Source organism: Lepidochelys kempii, chromosome 2 (assembly GCF_965140285.1).
Source record: "Lepidochelys kempii isolate rLepKem1 chromosome 2, rLepKem1.hap1, whole genome shotgun sequence".
Lineage (NCBI taxonomy): Eukaryota > Metazoa > Chordata > Testudines > Cheloniidae > Lepidochelys > Lepidochelys kempii.
Window position 1 is genome coordinate 255053302 of NC_136381.1, and position 19123 is coordinate 255072424.

General features: G+C 42.7%; 1 protein-coding gene across 8 annotated transcripts in view; it reads right to left on the reverse strand.

Annotated features, from left to right (window-relative positions):
* The window catches only part of GALNT11 (polypeptide N-acetylgalactosaminyltransferase 11), a 105644-nt gene that overhangs the window by 34337 nt on the left and 52184 nt on the right, over window positions 1-19123 (reverse strand). For 6 of the 8 annotated variants that reach the window (XR_012157629.2, XM_073334613.2, XM_073334608.2 and 3 more), the window contains 4 exons: window positions 18500-18617; window positions 13957-14109; window positions 10603-10821; window positions 6201-6305 (listed from right to left, as the gene is read on the reverse strand). Coding sequence is in view for 7 of the 8 variants with exons in the window: in XM_073334613.2 (XP_073190714.1) it covers window positions 6201-6305; window positions 10603-10821; window positions 13957-14109; window positions 18500-18617 (595 nt within the window). In the remaining variant the exon portion in view is untranslated. Of the gene's footprint in view, window positions 1-6200; window positions 6306-10602; window positions 10822-13956; window positions 14139-18499; window positions 18618-19123 lie in introns of those variants that run through there. The other 2 variants (XM_073334612.2, XM_073334614.1) reach the window with 2 other exon arrangements.

The window sequence follows — 19123 nt, forward strand, 5'->3', positions numbered from 1 at the left end:
CAAAGTGCCTATTGTATTGCTATAAATAGATTTGTATTTGGTATGTATTCCAAGAGCTAATGATTTTTTCTGTGTATACAGTGCTAATGGTAGAAAAAGTTACCTGAAAAATTTCAGGCAGACTGGAAACTAACAAAATCTAAAATTAAATGTTCCTTGTACACACTTGAACAATCTTCTATAATTTATCTGAAATGCACCAGCAAGAGGATCTCTGATAGAAAATAGGCTTAATCATAGAATCATAGAATATCAGGGTTGGAAGGGACCTCAGGAGGTCATCTAGTCCAACCCCCTGCTCAAAGCAGGGCCAATCCCCAACTAAATCATCCCAGCCAGGGCTTTGTCAAGCCTGACCTTAAAAATATCTAAGGAAGGAGATTCCACCACCTCCCTAGGTAACGCATTCCAGTGTTTCACCACCCTCCTAGTGAAAAAGTTTTTCCTAATATCCAACCTAAACCTCCCCCCACTGCAACTTGAGACCATTACTCCTTGTTCTGTCATCTGCTACCACTGAGAACAGTCTAGAGCCATCCTTTTTGGAACCCCCTTTCAGGTAGTTGAAAGCAGCTATCAAATCCCCCCTCATTCTTCTCTTCCGCAGACTAAACAATCCCAGTTCCCTCAGCCTCTCCTCATAACTCATGTGTTCCAGTCCCCTAATCATTTTTGTTGCCCTCCGCTGGACACTTTCCAATTTTTCCACATCCTTCTTGTAGTGTGGGGCCCAAAACTGGACACAGTACTCCAGATGAGGCCACACCGATGTCGAATAGAGAGGAACGATCACGTCCCTCGATCTGCTGGCAATGCCCCTACGTATACGGCCCAAAATGCCATTGGCCTTCTTGGCAACAAGGGCACACTGTTGACTCATATCCAGCTTCTCGTCCACAGTAAACCCTAGGTCCTCTTCTGCAGGACTGCTGCTGAGCCATTTGGTCCCTAGTCTGTTGCAGTGCATGGGATTCTTCCGTCCTAAGTGCAGGACTCTGCACTTGACCTTGTTGAACCTCATCAGATTTCTTTTGGCCCAATCCTCTAATTTGTATAGGGCCCTCTGTATCCTATCCCTACCCCCCAGCGTATCTACCTCTCCTCCCAGTTTAGTGTCATCTGCAAACTTGCCGAGGGTGCAATCCACACCATCCTCCAGATCATTAAGGAAGATATTGAACAAAACCGGCCCCAGGACCGACCCTTGGGGCACTCCACTTGATACCGGCTGCCAACTAGACATAGAGCCATCGATCACTACCCGTTGAGCCTGACAATCTAGCCAACTTTCTATCCACCTTATAGTCCATACTTCTTTAACTTGCTGGCAAGAATACTGAGGGAGACAGCGTCAAAAGCTTTGCTAAAGTCAAGGAACAACACGTCCACTGCTTTCCCCTCATCCACAGAGCCAGTTATCTCATCATAGAAGGCAATTAGATTAGTCTGGTATGACTTGCCCTTGGTGAATCCATGCTGACTGTTCCTGATCACTTTCCTCTCCTTTAAGTGCTTCAGAATTGATTCCTTGAGGACCTGCTCCCATGATTTTTCCAGGGACTGAGGTGAGGCTGACTGGCCTGTAGTTCCCAGGATCCTCCTCCTTCCCTTTTTTAAAGATGGGCACTACATTAGCCTTTTTCCAGTCGTCCGGGACTTCCCCCGATCGCCACGAGTTTTCAAAGATAATGGCCAATGGCTCTGCAATCACACTTAAGAAGTGTTTTAAAGATGTGCTTATTCTTTTTACAGAATTTATTAGAACAAAACAACGTTTCAGGCCTAAAGGGAGGAAATTATATTGTTCTACAATATGTTTGGCTAGCAGAGAACAAAAACATCTCGTAAAGAGATAGCATGGTGTTGGTCAGTTTTCTATTAGAACCGACGGCTGAATTTGCTTCGGGTAAATTAGGTGCATTGTAAAGGAAGCCAGACAGTAGTATTCAAAAGCTGAAGAAAGTTTATACCTCCTGAGAAGGGTAAAATGGGAAAGTTACAATTACTAGTGATTGAATTTCTTAACCACCTCCTCTTTCTTTCTGAATACCATAAGATTATTCAGGGAGAAGGGGTGTAAATAGGCCTTATATTACAGGGGGAGGCAACTGTCTCCCCTCCTCCCCTATGTGGAATTCTAGCAGCTCAATGTTAAGATCATAGGAGGAAGAAGGATGGAGACAGTGCCCAAAGGGTACGTATATTTATTATTCCTGATCAACATCCACATAAAAGATCACGTTTTTCAAATCGTTCACTTCACAGATTATGTAATTTAAAAATGCAGCTTCACAGTTTATCACAGATAACTGTATAGTTTTGTGTAAACTGATTCAGCACTGCATTTGCACAGTCAATCAGTAAGACTGCTAGCTTTTTATAAGATATAAAATAAATCACAAAGCAAAATATTGACTCCAAAACCATTTTCGAATAAATGCATATTTTTGCTACTGACGGTAACAGCATCTTCCCTAAGGAACTCACACTTGCTTTGTTAAAACTACTTGATGAAACAGAGGAGCTACTGAGAAAAAATTATTTATCTGTCACTCTTATTCTCTGAAGATACAAGCTGCAGTAGATCACTCCTCAGAGCTCTAGCATCTCCCCACAAGTCTCACAGGAGTAGCAGGGACCCAAGCTCTAAAGCAGGGGTGGGCAAACTACGGTCCATGGCCAGTGATGAGCTGCCAAAAGCTGAAGAACCGATTCCTTCACTCGCTCCCGGTCTTCAGCAGCACTTTGGCAGCGGGTCGTTTGGTGCCGTCGAAGACCCGGAGTGAAGTGAAGGACCCGCCGCCAAAGTCCCGGAGCAAGTGAAGGACCCGCCGCCAAAGTCCCGGAGCGCTGCCGGGTGAGTAAAAATTAAAAAGGGATTCTCAGGGGAACCTCCCCAGCTGAGAGCTCAGGCGGGCCAGAGTTTGCCCACCCCTTTAACAACCGGTTCACGTGAACCGGTGCAAACTGGTTCCAGCTCACCATTGCCCGTGGCGCCACAGGCCCTGCGCCATTTCCGGAAGCAGCCAGCATCATGTCCCTGCATCCCCTGGAGGAGGGGTGGGCTACGTGTGCTGCCCTCGCCTGTAGGCACCGCCCCCCACAGCTCCCATTGGCCGGGAACAGGGAACCACGGCCAATGGGAGCTTCAGGGGAGGTACCTGCAGACGAGGGAAGCACACTGAGCCCTCAGCTCCCCCCTCCCCCAGGGCCGCAGGGACCTGGTGCCAGCCGCTTCTGGGAGCGGCGCAGGGCCAGGGCAGGCAGGGAGCCCACCTTAGCCCCACTGTGTGCTGCTGCCACCCCAGAGCCGCTCCACATAAGTGGCACCGGGCCAGAGCCCACACCCCAACCCCCTGCCCTGAGCCCCCTTGTACACCCCACACCACTCCTGAGCCCCAACCCTCCCACCCTGAGCGCCCTCTGACACCCCTCCAGCCCCCTTGTACACCCTGCATCCCTCCTGTGCCTCAACCCCCGCCCTGAGCCCCTTCCTGCACACCACACCTCCTCCTACACCCCAACCCCCTGCCCCAGCCCTACATTCATGGCCCTGCATGCAATTTCCCCACCCAGATGTGGCCCTCGGGCCAAAAAGTTTGCCCACCCCTGCTCTAAAGCCACTGGTTCCAGTAGGTGGCATCATGCATCAGGCCCCTTAGTGCCTTAAGGCATCAGTACTTTCCTAGACTAACGTAGAAATAACGGCACCAAGTTTTCCAAACTGACTAATGATTGCAGGTGCCTTAATTTTGGGGTGGCCATCTTGAAACCCCTTAGCAGAGCCTGCTTTTCAGAGAACTAGAGTTACGAGGCCCCCCCAGTCACATTATGCTAATGGTGTCGGTCATAAACATAAAGCTAAGGGTAGCATAAAATCCCTCCTTTACCTGTAAAGGGTTAAGAAACTCAGGTAACCTGGTTGGCACCTGACCAAAGGGACCAATGAGAGAAGAAGATAATTTCAAAATCTGTGGGGATAGGGGTTTGCTTTTGTTCTCTTTGTTGTTCGCTCCGGGGTCAGTGAGGAACCAGGACAGGGAAAATACATCTCCCTAAGCCATAGCTGAACTAAGCATCTAATCTTACAGAAATAGTAAGTAATAGCAAGGAAATGCGTTAGATTATCTTTTGTTTCAGTTTGTGAATTTTCCCCTGTGCTAAGAGGGAGGTTTATCCCTGTTTTTTTAACCTTAAAGTTTTGCCCAGAGGGGAAACCCTCTGTGTTTTAGAGTAACAGCCGTGTTAGTCTGTATTCGCAAAAAGAAAAGGAGGACTTGTGGCACCTTAGAGACTAACCAATTTATTAGAGCATAAGCTTTCGTGAGCTACAGCTCACTTCCTCAGATGCATATCGTGGAAACTGCAGCAGGCTTTATATATACACAGAGAATTCTCTGTGTATATATAAAGCCTGCTGCAGTTTCCACGATATGCATCTGAGGAAGTGAGCTGTAGCTCACGAAAGCTTATGCTCTAATAAATTGGTTAGTCTCTAAGGTGCCACAAGTCCTCCTTTTCTTTTTCCTCTGTGTTTTGAATCTGATTGTCCTGCGAGATTATTTTCCATCCTAATTTTACAGAAGTGTTTCTTTTACTTTTCTTTTTAATAAAGTTCTGTGTTCTTTAAGAATCTAATTGGGGTTTTTAGTGTCCCTAAAAACCCAAGGTTGGTCTGTGCTCATCTTGTTTATTCTCAAGCCTTCCCAGGAAAGGGGGTGTACGGCTTGGGGGGATATTACGGGGAAAATAAGGTTCCAAGTGGCCCTCCCTAAATGTCTGTTTGAATCACTTGGTGGTGGCAGCATTTACCTAATCCAAAGTACCAGGAAGAATTTGTGCCTTGGGGAGTTTTTACCCTCAGCTGGTAAAAAATAAGCTTAGGGGGTCTTTCATGCAGGTCCCCACGTCTGTACCCTAAAGTTCAGAGTGGGGAAGGAACCCTGATAGTGCCACACAATGAGAAACCCAGAAAATGAAATACTTGTCTTAATTAAAAACAAACTGAACAGAGACAGAGTGCAAGCGGGACAGTGGACAAAGCAGCAGCTTGTATGTATCGTGAGTCCCCAGAACTAGTTAACAACTGACTGACTGTAGCAGCTCTAAGGGCTTGTCTTCACTACAGGGGTAAATCGACCTAAGTTATGCTACTCCAGCTATGTGACTAATGTAGCTGGAGTCGATGTAGTTTAGGTCAACTTACCCCGGTGTCTTCACTGCACTGCGTCGACAGGAGACGCTCTCCGGTCGACTTCCCTTGATCTTCCACCGGAGTCAACCAGAGAGCGCTCTGCCATCAATTTAGCAGGTCTTCACTAAATCTGCTAAATTGATCCCTGCTACATCGATTGCAGCAGTGTGGATAGTGAAGACCAGCCCTAAGAGTCAAAGGAATGACAGCCTTTCTACAAGGGGTGGCCAAAGTGGAGCCCGTGAGCCATATGCAGTTCACATTAATACAAAGATGCAACCCACAAAGATAACAGCTCCCAGCATCCGATGCTCCATGTTGACCAGAGCAGGCTGCTCCGCGTAAGATTAGGGCCTGGTCTACATTAGAAAATCAGGTCACTTTAATTACGTTGGTCAGGAGTGTGAAAACTCCATACCCCTGAGTGACATTAAGCCAACCTGAGTCCCTGTGTAGACAGCACTAGGTCAGTGGAGATATCTTCCGTCAATCTAGCTTATCGCCTCTCGGGTGTCTACAGGGAAGGGTTTCAGAATAGCAGCTGTGTTAGTCTGTATTCGCAAAAAGAAAAGGAGTACTAGTGGCACCTTAGAGACTAACCAATTTGAGCATAAGCTTTCGTGAGCTACAGCTCACTTCATCAGTTGCATTCAGTGGAAAATATAGTGAGGAGATTTATATACACACAGAACATGAAAAAATGGGTGTTATCATACACACTCTAAGGAGAGTGATCACTTAAGATGAACTATGGAAGGGCTACAGCCGCTGTGCCACTGTAGCGTTTTAAGTGTAGACACACACGTAAGTGCGGCACAGTAGGATTTGCAATCCAAATGGTCAGCACTTGCACACTGAAGATAAAGGTACTTTGCAGCTGGCTCCTTTTAATCAAAATTAGGAGTTGCATTAGGCTCCTTCGCAACAGCACAACATGCTAGCAATTTGGAAAGTCTGGAAAATCTTTACTTGAATTAATGGCAGCAAGCCAACATCGATCACCTACCTGATTTTGATCACTGTAGTCACACTCCCTAACCACAACTAGTCCTCCTTTCTGACTTGGGTGACCCTGGGCAACCAGACATTTGTTGGTTTGAAGGTGATAAAGCTGCGAAAGGAAACGATGACAGCTTAATTTATACCATCATTAAAGGGAAGTAGCAGAAGGAACATTTGGCAAATCTTCTAATAATCCGTATTTCCTAAAACTCATCATATGCTCACAAAGAAATAACTTCTTCCCTTTTCACATATAGGACATTCTGCTTTTTAAATTAATATTTTAGTATAAACACACTTTAAAACAATTTAATTTTATCTTCAAGACCTGACAAGTTTCCTCCTCCCTGCAATTTGGAAGTAGTGTGCACACATGACAGAATTTTGCCTGTTGTGTTTGTGTAATTCAGTTATTCCCTAACAACTTCATCCTTTCTCTGAACAGCAGAGGTCACACATACACTTTCACTCCTAGATATTTATGGGTTTTCTTTCTAGGATTCACAGCAATTACAAACATAAGAATGCTTTGCCCCCACCACGTTCCCTTTTGGATTCACTTAATGCAAGTGACTTTGTGCCACCTGACTTCCAAAAACCTCAGGAACTGACTCTACCTGGTCTCAACTACCTTAATTTTATTAGGCCTCTGGTGGGGATTCAATTTAGAGTGTAAAACTTCCCATGTCTTTCAGATGAGATCCCAGCCCAGTTTTGATGCATTGACTGTAACATGAAGTAGAATAACCTGGAGTTTGTTTTTTTTGGACAGACTGGGATCAGACACTCAATATGTGGCTGCATATTGAAGAAAGCCTACTACTGAGATGAATTATAAAGCTCCTAGTGGCTGCTCAGCTGCTCTCCTGGTGTGGACAAGAGTCTCTCCCACCCAACCCTGAATTCTGCTGATGGTCATTTGGTCAGTGGTCCCATGAAGTAGATCAGCATGCTCAAAGGCTTTTATTCTGGTCTAGAATTATTTGGCTTCAGTATGATCAACAATAGGAAAAAAAGCTGATCCTCATTTTGGAGCTGAATGTAGACGAGCTTTCACAGCCTTGGAACAGTGAGCCATCCTGAAAAATGAGCCAATTTTGCCTTAGATAAATGCATGCAGTTACTTTGGCTTTTGTCTTATTACTAGGCTATTCCTGAAAAATCAGTATTTTCTTATTCTTTAGATTTATAAAACCAAAAGACACTGCTATAAACACTCGAGACACCTCTAATGGATACATAAATCCAGAAAGAAATAGCTACTCTGTAGCATGACACTAAATAATCGGGCAGCACAACAACAAACTAAATTCCATTCTTCTCTGAGCATCACCCCCAGCAATATCTGCTTCTTCAGATGCCCTAAGATGCTATGTCCTGCAGCATAAATAACTGCTACCCCTTTGCTGATTTGCACTATACATCTAAATCAAATAAATTACATATTTTAAACTGAGAGGATTCTAAGGAACATTCTCTATCAAAGACTTTAGGGAAAATTTTGAATGTTAATCACTCACCAGTAGGTCCTTAAATTATGTAACTTACGTGGTTTTAAAATGATGAGTGTGTCTCATCAGTCATGAACCACTAGCGTTTGACAATTTTTATGATACTTCCCCAGCTGGCTAACAAGCACTGCTCCCTTCCAAATTAGTTTTTATATTATAAAAGGTGGGATTTGGAGTAATTTATTCTGAACCCATTGGAGTCTGGCACACTGTGGTGATATTGGATGATCATTCTGTTCCCGGGCCTCTTGAATCAGTTTATGTAATGAATTAGAGCCAAAGCTGACTAACCACCCCACACAATATTGAGCACACTTATCAAACCCCAAAGACTCAATCTGCAGGACATTAATTATATTTGGCAGTACACTGTCCTGTTTATTCAAAGGACATACAAGGCTATCCTCTAAATCGGGGTGGCCAACCTGTGGCTCCGGAGCCACACGCGGCTCTTCAGAAGTTAACATGCGGCTCCTTGTATAGGCACCGACTCCGGGGCTGGAGTTACAGGCGCCAACTTTCCAGTGTGCCGGGGGGTGCTCATTGCTCAACCCCCGGCTCTGCCACAAGCCCTACCCCCACTCCACCTCTTCCCACTCCCTCCCCTGAGCCTGCCATGCCCTCACTTCTCCCCCTCCACCCCCAGAGCCTCCTGCATGCTGTTAGGATATAGATATTCAGGCCTATCTGTAAAGGCCTATACTCTAAGAATTTAGATGTATTCTTATCACTTAGCTAGTTATAGAGGTATAAAAGAAAATCAGAATCACTGTCTGCTGGTGTAAGGGCCTTCTCTTACTGTGACAGTCTGAGGCCCTGTTCTTAGGCTAAAGCCTCTGGCTAAGCAGCAGAGGCAGCCATAAGCTGGGAAGCATATGGTCACATCCTCACATTGCAAACTAGTCACATTGAAATAAGGTGCTATTGGGCTGTTAGGAATACAATCCTGTCCTGATAATGCTTATCGCCTCCAGAGAAAGGGAAGTGCCTAGAAAATATAAAAGGAAACTTAGTTTGATAGCATCCTGTCTGGCAAGAACTCACTTATCAATAGCTGGGATGTGAAACCCTCATTTCTGTGTTGTTCTATCATTGTAGTCTCCATTTCCCTACTGTTTGTCTGCATAATCTCTGTCTGGTTCTGAGATTGTTTCGGTCAGCTGTATAATTAATTTTGCTGGGTGTAAACTAATTAAGGTGATGAGATATAATTGGTTAAATAATCATATTACAATCTGTTAGGATTGGTTAGTTAAATTTCAGTAAAATGATAGGTTAAGGTATAGCTAAGCAGAACTCAACTTTTACTATATAGTCTGCAGTCAATCAGGAATTAAGGGGGGGAATGGGAACAGGGAATGGGGGTGAGGAAACTGGAATCATGTTTTGCTAAGGGGGGCAATGGGAACAGGGACACAGGTAAGGCTCTGTGGTGTCAGAGCTGAGAAGGGGGACGTTAAAGAAGGAAACTGGAATCATGCTCGCTGGAAGTTCACTCCAATAAACATCCAATTGTTTGCACTTTTGGACTTCGGGTATTGTTGCTCTCTGTTCATGCGAGAAGGAGCAAGGAAGTAAGTGGGTGAAGGAATAAGCCCCCTTACACATGCCACGAAACAGCTGATTGGGAGGTATGGGGAGGGAGAGGGAGGCGCTGATTGGCGGGGCTGCCAGTGGGTGTGAAGCACTGGGAACTGGGCGGGGGAAGCTGTTGGGGGCTGCTGACGTATTACTGTGAATCTCTGGCAATGTACAATGGTAAAAGCTGGCTCCTTCTCAGGCTCAGGTTGGCCACTCCTGCTCTAAATTGAAGGGAAGGAGATCCTTGGCTACGGATAAGGCCCCCTCACTTCATTCTGAGATGTTCAAAAGCCTTTAATAACCTCATCCAAAATCAACAGTATTCCTTCAGCTAAGCCTTCATCTGGGAGTAACCAGAAAGCCATTATTATCCTCCAAAGGTAAAAAGAGCGACAAGGGAAATGCCTAAGTGCCTGGTGCATCTGCTGTATTTAGAACAAACCAGACATTTCATTTTAAAACATATAGCGTCCCGACTAGGTACTGAACTGAACTGAAGAAAATATTCTATAACTGCTTCACTGCTGCAGCTCCTTCTGCAGTGAAATCCTAGTGATTTCATTCCTGCTTTTTTGGAAAGTTAAAAAAAAAAAACTGTACTGGGCCAGATTCAGCACTGGCGAAAGCAGGTGCAACTCAGGTAATTCTTGCATACAAACCCATAAGCCAAGGTCTACTTAGTAATAGATGGATATGCACCATTTTAAAAGTTTATCACCATATCCTTCTTGGTGGTGTTTTTTGCTAGGTTTCCACTAATACGCCAAATGCTTTCGCTGAACACCTAAGAGTAAGATTTCTTACTTGGCCTCACCTTATGGGTAAAGGGCAAGAGAGGCATTTTCAGTCAGATGTGAATTTTCATCTTTGCAGAAAACTGTTGAATAAAAGTACTGACCGAGGATATCTAATTACATTGTACATCCATTATAAACAAAGAGTGTGAAAGTCTCGTGGTAGGTTCTTCTCAATCTATATCTACTCTCAGAACCAATGGTCAGTCATGAAAGTGTCCTATGTGGACTTTAAAGCTGCAAAGCCCTCAATGCAGGGAAAGACACTGCGTCATTACTGTACCATCTGAAAAGAACCTGGCTTACATAAAGGGGCCTTTTCCAATTTACCTCTGGATAAATATACAAAATTTGTCATTTTCAAGACAAAACTAACTTTTATTACAGTAATACACCAAATCACCTACTGTGAAAACAATTTACTGTACTTAATTCTATGTGCACCATCACAGTAAGTTTCAAAACTACCTAAAAAGGGGGGAATCTAAAGATTTTCTAAAGAAGTTGAACAGTTTCTTACCCTTCCATGCTGCAGTATTTTTGGTCGTTTTTGCCTTCTGTTAATAAAAACTGGTTGCTGAGCTTTGGCATTGGGCCCGGATATTTGCATCTCTGGGTAGATATTATCTAAATACCATTTAAATGACTTGCAGTTCATTTTTTTTCTCAACTCCACACGGTCAGTAATGTTTCCATAATTCCTGGTCCTTAGTTCAGGTCTTAGGGCAAAATATTGTTCCTACATAGAAAAGAAATAGGAGAAAATATCGTATCAGAACTATGTACATTACTTCTAGTACCAATTTTAAACCATGATTAATCCAATGCATTAAACTACATACCTGTTCCATTTAACCACTGACAAAGTATTAAATCTTCTCTGAAAATTGGAATTAGAATCATAGAAGATTAGGGTTGGAAGAGACCTTAGGAGGTCATCTAGTCCAACCCCCTGCTCAAAGCAGGACCAACCCCAACGAAATCATCCCAGCCAGGGCTTTGTCAAGCCAGGCCTTAAAAACCTTGAAGGATGCAGATTCCACCATTTCTCTAGGTAACCCATTCCAGTGCTTCACCACTCTCCTAGTGAAATAGTTTTTCCTAATATCACAGAATATCAGGGTTGGAAGGGACGTCAGAAGGTCATCTAGTCCAACCCCCTGCTCAAAACAGGGGCAATCCCCAACTAGACCTCCCCCATTGCAACTTGAGACCATTGCTTCTTGTTCTGTCATCTGCCACCACTGAACAGCCAAGCTCCATCCTCTTTGGAACCCCGCTTCAGGTAGTTGACAGCTGCTATCAAATCCCCCCTCACTCTTCTCTTCTACAGACTAAATAACCCCAGTTCCCTCAGCCTCTCCTCGTAAGTCATGTGCTCGAGCCCCTTAATCATTTTTGTTGCCTTCTGCTGGACTCTCTCCAATTTGTCCACATCCTTTCTGTAGTGGGGAGCCCAAAACTGGACACAATACTCCAGATGTGGCCTCGCCAGTGCCCAATAGACGGGAGTAATCACTTCCCTCTATCTGCTGGCAATGCTCCTACTAATGCAGCCCAATATGCCGATAGCCTTCTTGCAACAAGGGCACACTGTTGACTCTTATCCAGCTTCTCAACCACTGTAATCTCCAGGTCCTTTTCTGCAGAACTGCCTCTTAGCCAGTCAGACCCCAGCCCATAGCAGTACATGGGATTTTTTCCATCCTAAGTGCAGGATTCTACACTTGTCCTTGTTGAACCTCACCAGATTTATTTTAGCCCAATCCTCCAATTTGTCTAGGTCACTTTGGACCATATCTCTACCCTCCAGCGTATCTACCTGTCCCCCCAGCTTAGTGTCATCCACGAACTTGCTGAGGGTGCAATCCATCCCATCATCCAGATAATTAATGAAGATGTTGAACAAAACTGGCCCCAGGACAGACTCCTGGGGCACTCCCCTTGATACCAGCTTGCAATTAGACATCGAGACATTGATCAGTACCCGTTGAGCCTGACAATCTACCCAGCTTTCTATCCACCTTATAGTCCATTAATCCAATTCATACTTTTTTAACTTGCTGGCAAGAATACTATGGGAGACCGTATCAAAAGTTTTGCTAAAGTCAAGGAATATCATGTCCACCGCTTTCCCCATAGCCTCAGAGCCAGTTATCTCATCATAGAAGGCAATCAAATTGGCCAAGCATGACTTGCCCTTGGTGATTCCATGTTGACTGTTCCTGACCACCTTCCTCTCCTCCAAGTGCTTCAAAATTCCATAAAGTCATTTTAGAGACAATGTTTACTGTGCCTCTATGATTTCCATAACAAATTTGTTTTGTTTACAAGTGAAAAAAGTATTTATTTTCTAACTGCCAGACATGCAAGTTTAGGGCTTGTTCTTGCATATGAATGATGTTATTCATGTGGTTAGTCTCGCTAACTTCAACAGGACTACGCCTGTGATTGGTGATATTCACATCCACATGCATTTACAAGACCAGGCCTTTAATCTAGGCTCTTGGAGTTAAGCTGGATTCTGTCCTTATCCTACTTCATCCCTAGTAATAAAGATTCTAAATTATGCCCTCAGTCACACCTGTGCAACTCCAACAGCGGTGCAATGAGAGCTAATGAGATTACACAATATCATTAGCCATAATATGGCCTGCAGAATCATTATTACTGGTGATGTATGAAAAGGGAAATTCCCATGTTGATTCTCACATCCTAGACGGAGTTTGCAAGTAAAACAGAAAAGACACTGTCTGTATACTAGGCTAATTTCATATGCATTCTTTAGGATACAATAAGCATGGAACCCTGACACTTCGCTGGGTAAACCTGCACTTTAACTGATGTCTGGAACTTGCTGGCAATAATGACATTCTAGTGCTTACATCCATCATTACTGAGATACTTGTTGATTCTGAAGATGATTGTAAAGTTAATATCACTGAAATTTCTGTAGCAGGTACAAAGAAGCTATAAGAGCAAGGCTAATACAATCTAGCACAAGGCATATCATGTATATAGTGAAATGGATCCAGGGCAACTGTACATTGTCATAGGAATGAATTAGATAAGACTTTTCTGTATCAAATATATAATTTTGTGTATTATTGTATCTGTTCATTTTTTCAATAAAAGTATTAATGAAGTGGGATATTCAGTGTAGTCATCATCGTATCCTTAAAAGTGTAACTGATATCTTGCTTTTTTGTATTGCATATTTGTATCTCATATTGCATAAATACATAATTTGCAACTCCTCAGGAATGTAAAAATTAAAATGCAATTTTTACTATTTCCCTATCTATCATATAGAATTTTTAATTATTTACTAAATGCTGCTGTTGTACTCTCTGCTGAACAAAACAGAGGAAAACAGACCATCTATACTAATCTTTCTATGTCTCTCTTCTATATCATTCATCCCACCACAGCTTCAGTCAATACCATTATCTTGCACTTTCATTATACGTATAAGCATGGAAATATCTTCAGACCTGCTTTCCACCCCTAAATCCGTTGTAACAAAAGACCCTGGCAGCTTTCAGAGAACAAGGATAGAAAAAGCTGGAGAACTACATAGCTGATACAAGAAAAACGGCACAGAATGGAGGTAGGGTACTCATACAATCAGTAGGTGAAGTCCTTTTTGGACAGGAAGTGGGATTGGCTGGTGCCTCTGGTCCCTAATGCTGACCTCACAGGCCAAAAAGACACATAGCGCTTGGGAATTTCTGAGTATCTCACACTAAGTATGTCACATGAGCGAGAACCATGCACAGATAGTATCTTGTTAGACAAAGGAATGGATGTGTTATCACAAACTGGAACAATTCAATGAACACTCCCATTTCAAACTCAGTAATTTTTGTCTTACCTTATATTCATCCATCCAAACGTGTGCCAGGCGCAGAGAGTTATGTGCCATGGTATCCTTCCCCCCTGGTGAGCCATAGGGGCGCCTTTTACGGAATATGTGTCCTACCCTGGAGCAAGGGATGATTAGAAGTCTACCCCCACACATCCAGATCTGTCCGCAAGAAAGCAGAAGACACCTCACTGTAGAGTACAGAAAAGGTTCAATGCTATTTATTAAGAGGATAGTTAGGGTAGAATTGTGTGTGCTCAGTATTCAGTTTTTAAAGGCTCATCTCACCATTAAATCAAAACCAATTTCCTATGGGTGGAAAAAGGCAAGGCTTTACTCTCTGAAAAAGGCAATGTCCATATCAATTTGCCTAGATCACCCTCCCTGTCACTTGTTAGGATTGTTCAAAACAAAATGTGGCAAGCGGTTTTTAAAAACAAAAATAGCACGTATTTTCTCCCACTCTCCTCCCCACTGGAAAGAGCCACAATGTTTTTCAAGCTTTCAATATTTAGTTTTCAGACAAAAGACCAAACATAGAACATTTCAGGACAACAGTGAAAGTTTAGAAAGTTATAGGTGACCATGCAGGTTAACCCAGTACTGCAGACAAGGCTTAAGTACACAGGTCCAACCCGGCTAGAGTGGACACAGTGATACTGGTATAAAAGTGCTTTATTACAGTATAGGTATTCCCATACAGGCAGGGCACCTTTATACCAGTGTGTCCACACTAGGACTTGTAACAGTAAAACTATAAATTGGTTTAAAAAAAAAAATCACACCTGTCAAGGTTCCTTCCCCACTCTGAACTCTCGGGTACAGATGTGGGGACCTGCATGAAAACCTCCTAAGCTTACTTTTACCAGCTTAGGTTAAAACTTCCCCAAGGTACAAACTATTTAACCCTTTGCCCTTGGACTTCCACTGCCACCACCAAACGTTTATCTGGGTTTATTTATTAGGAAAGCATTGTTTGGAAATGTCTTTCCCCCCAAAATCCTCCCAACCCTTGCACACCACTTCCTGGGGAAGGTTTGGTAAAAATCCTCACCAATTTGCATAGGTAACCACAGACCCAAACCCTTGGATCTTAAGAACAATGAAAAAGCTTTCAGTTTCTGAAAAGAAGGATTTGAATAGAAGTAAGAAGTAAAAAAGAATCACCTCTGTAAAATCAGGATGGTAAATACCCTACAGGGTAATCAGATTCAAAACATAGAGAATCCCTCTAGGCAAAACCTTAAGTTACAAAAAGACACAAAAACAGGAATATCCATTCCATTCAGCACAGCTTAATTTCTCAGCCATTTAAAGAAATCATAATCTAATGCATATCTAGCTAGATTACTTACTAAATTCTAAGACTCCATTCCTGTTCTGTCCCCGGCAAAAGCATCACACAAACAGACAGACTCTTTGTTTTTCCCTCCCCCCAGCTTTTGAAAGTATCTTGTCTCCTCATTGGTCATTTTGGTCAGGTGCCAACGAGGTTATCCTAGCTTCTTAACCCTTTACAGGTGAGAGGATTTTTCCTCTGGCCAGGAGGGATTTTAAAGGGGTTTACCCTTCCCTTTATATTTATGACATATATTTACCTCTGTCAGTCGTACTGGTATAACTTTGAAGTGTTGACCAGGGATTAGAATGGACTATTTATTTATTACTACTAGTATAAGGTTAATCATTTAACCTTAACTTCAGCATCCCTACTGTTCCTGCTACAGTACATGTGCAACACAATAACCTGTGTAACAGGTCATCATCTTGATTAATCAATCTCCTGTCCATTTCAGAGTATCCCCAAACTTAACAAGTACATTTTTTCTCCACCTTAATATAACAACCTCCATTAAGCAAACACTGTTAAGTCCTGTAAGTGGTTGTTTAAGACAGGTTTCCCACATGTGCTGTGTCATAAATATAAAGGGAAGGGTAAACCCCTTTGAAATCCCTCCTGGCCAGGGGAAAGCTCCTCTCACCTGTAAAGGGTTAAGAAGCTAAAGGTAACCTCGCTGGCACCTGACCAAAATGACCAATGAGGAGACAAGACACTTTCAAAAGCTGGGAGGAGGGAGAGAAACAAAGGGTCTGGGTCTGTCTGTAGTCGTCTTGGCCGGGGATAGACCAGGAATGGAGTCTTAGAACTTTTAGTAAGTAATCTAGCTAGGTATGTGTTAGATTATGATTTCTTTAAATGGCTGAGAAAAGAATTGTGCTGAATAGAATAACTATTTCTGTCTGTGTATCTTTTTTGTAACTTAAGGTTTTGCCTAGAAGGGTTCTCTATGTTTTTGAATCTAATTACCCTGTAAGATATCTACCATCCTGATTTTACAGGGGGGATTTCTTTATTTCTATTTACTTCTATTTTTTATTAAAAGTCTTCTTGTAAAAAACTGAATGCTTTTTCATTGTTCTCAGATCCAAGGGTTTGGGTCTGTGGTCACCTATGCAAATTGGTGAGGCTTTTTATCCAACATTTCCCAGGAAAGGGGGGGGTGCAAGTGTTGGGAGGATTGTTCATTGTTCTTAAGATCCAAGGGTCTGGGTCTGTAGTCACCGAGGCAAATTGGTGAGGCTTTTTACCAAACCTTGTCCAGGAAGTGGGGTGCAAGGTTTTGGGAAGTATTTTGGGGGGAAGGACGCGTCCAAACAGCTCTTCCCCAGTAACCAGTATTAGTTTGGTGGTGGTAGCGGCCAGTCCAAGGACAACGGGTGTAATATTTTGTACCTTGGGGAAGTTTTGACCTAAGCTGGTAAAGATAAGCTTAGGAGGTTTTTCATGCAGGTCCCCACATCTGTACCCTAGAGTTCAGAGTGGGGGAGGAACCTTGACATGCTGTATGCAGATACATATACATGTGTGTGACTTGTAATCTCTTTTGCATGTATGAGTTAAAATGTTTGCCCTACTTTATCTTCTTTCTGGTAACTAAAATTCAGGGATTTTAAGGCCAGAAAAGACCATATTGATGATCTAGTCTGACCTACATAACACAGGCTAGAACATGTCAACCAATAATTCCTGCATTAAGCCCATAGCTTCTGGTTGAGCTAGGACACCTGTTTTAGAAAGATATCCAATCTTTAGTTTGCACCTTGCTTCCATTCTGAGTTTTTCCTAACTTCAGCTTCCAACCACTGGATTTTGTTGTGTGTTTGTCTGCTAGACTAAAGAGCCCTTGACTCTCAGAAATCTTCTCCCCAAGTAGGTACTTATAGACTCATCAAGTCACCTCTTCACCTCCTCTTGGATAAGATAAATAGATTGAGCTTCCTAAGTCTCTCACTGGAAAGCAGATTTTCCAGGCCCTGAATTCTTCTAACAACTCTATTCTGAATCCTTTCCAATATTTCAACATCCTTTTAAAAGCAGGCATGCCGTACTTCGGCACAATATTTCAGTAACAATCTCATCAATGCTGTACAGAGGTAACCATCTCTCTCCTTCTACTCAATATGCTCCTTCTTATACATCCAAGGACTGAGTTACGCCTGTAGCCACAGCATCACCATACGAGCCCCAGTTCAGTTGGCTTTCCACCATAACCCCAAATTTGTTTTCAAAGTCACTGATTTCCAGCATTCAGCCCAACATCCTGTAAATGTGACCTACATTCTTTGTCCCTATCATGACTCAATTTGCAAACAGATTTGCTTAAAGTATTTTTATTTTGTACATTTTGTGCAGCAGGGGCTAAGAAACATTTGCCAGTGCTGGTTTCCTTAATGAGTCCCTGCCTCACATTTGCCCATACCTAGTGACTGAATCAACATTCCTTATACACTCAAAGGTGCCTACTACTTGTTTGAAAAAAGTTCAAAGCAGTTTAATTATTTTTAAATCTCTACCCTGCAAACAAAAAGGAGATAAAATGTAACACAAGCCTAATGAACCAATTACAGTGGAACCTGCCGATAGTAAATTTCTGCCCATCTTTCTTCAACAGCTCAGACTAATCTTCTGCATGATCCCTAATTTGTACAGTACCTGTCTAAACTGGGATTCAAGCTCCTCTGAGAAGGATTTTAGCAGGTTTGTAAAGAGCCTATAAGCCTACAGAAATGTTACGTAAATAAACCTGTTTATATTAAAAGGGCAACTGGCAGCTTGAAGTTGAGTCAATTTCACGAACTGAGTAAAAAGTAGTTTCACGCTGCCGGTGTCTCCTCCTGCCAAATGTGTCATTTTACAAACCAGATTCTCTTATTTCAAGTCTCTCTCTCTCCCTATGCTGTGTGAAAGACCCAGACAAACAAAAGGGGAAACCGTAAAAGTGACTAAAGACAAGTGCTGCCAAACACTATAGAATAAAAGTCAAAAGGGAGAACATTTTTCCCCCCTTTAAACTTCCAGTTACAATCAAATTAGTTCTTACAGTAGTGGATCAGAAATTTCGGAGTGTTATTTTGTAAGTTGAAAGCATCCTTTGAAAGGAAAATGAAGGCCCCATATACCTTCAATAGGCAAACAGAAATTCCAATGCTAATGAATCTCTGCTTAGGTAAGGGAACAAGTAGAGCACCTACTGTAATACAAACCAATTACCCGAAATGATATTTCCAGATTTTCTCCTCCCCAGATGTCCATGCCACTATCATACTGTCCAAGTTCATTGAAGTATTCTCTATCCATAGCAAACAAACCTCCTGCCATAGTAGGTGACCTAGAAGAGAAAAAGTTAAAAATGAGTTCCCATTGTCTACACACTTTTTTTTTTTTTATTATTATTAAAACAAAAGTTATTCTAGCCTAATCATCAAGTCCCCAGTCCTACTACTGGATCCAGATGGTTGGACCCCATTGACTATGACTGCAGGATTGAAGTAATCAGACCAGGTCTCAAAAGATCCTATAATTTATTTATTTTTCAAGGAAAGTGTATAAATATGATCTATGATCTCTCGCTGTTCCATCACGTATAACTGTGCAACATACATTTATCTGATGTGTACCTTTAAACAACACTTTGCTAATGTGAGCGAGGTACCTTTTAGTTTGTGCCCACAGCACCCACATGGGGAAGTGACAGCACAGCATGCTAGTGCACACGGCCATCCATGCACCCATAGTCCAAAATGCAGGGCTATGAAAACAAGCCCTCAGTCTTCATTCAAATGCAAATAGCTGGCTGCATAGAAACCAAATTACTCTTTTGCAATGACATCACCA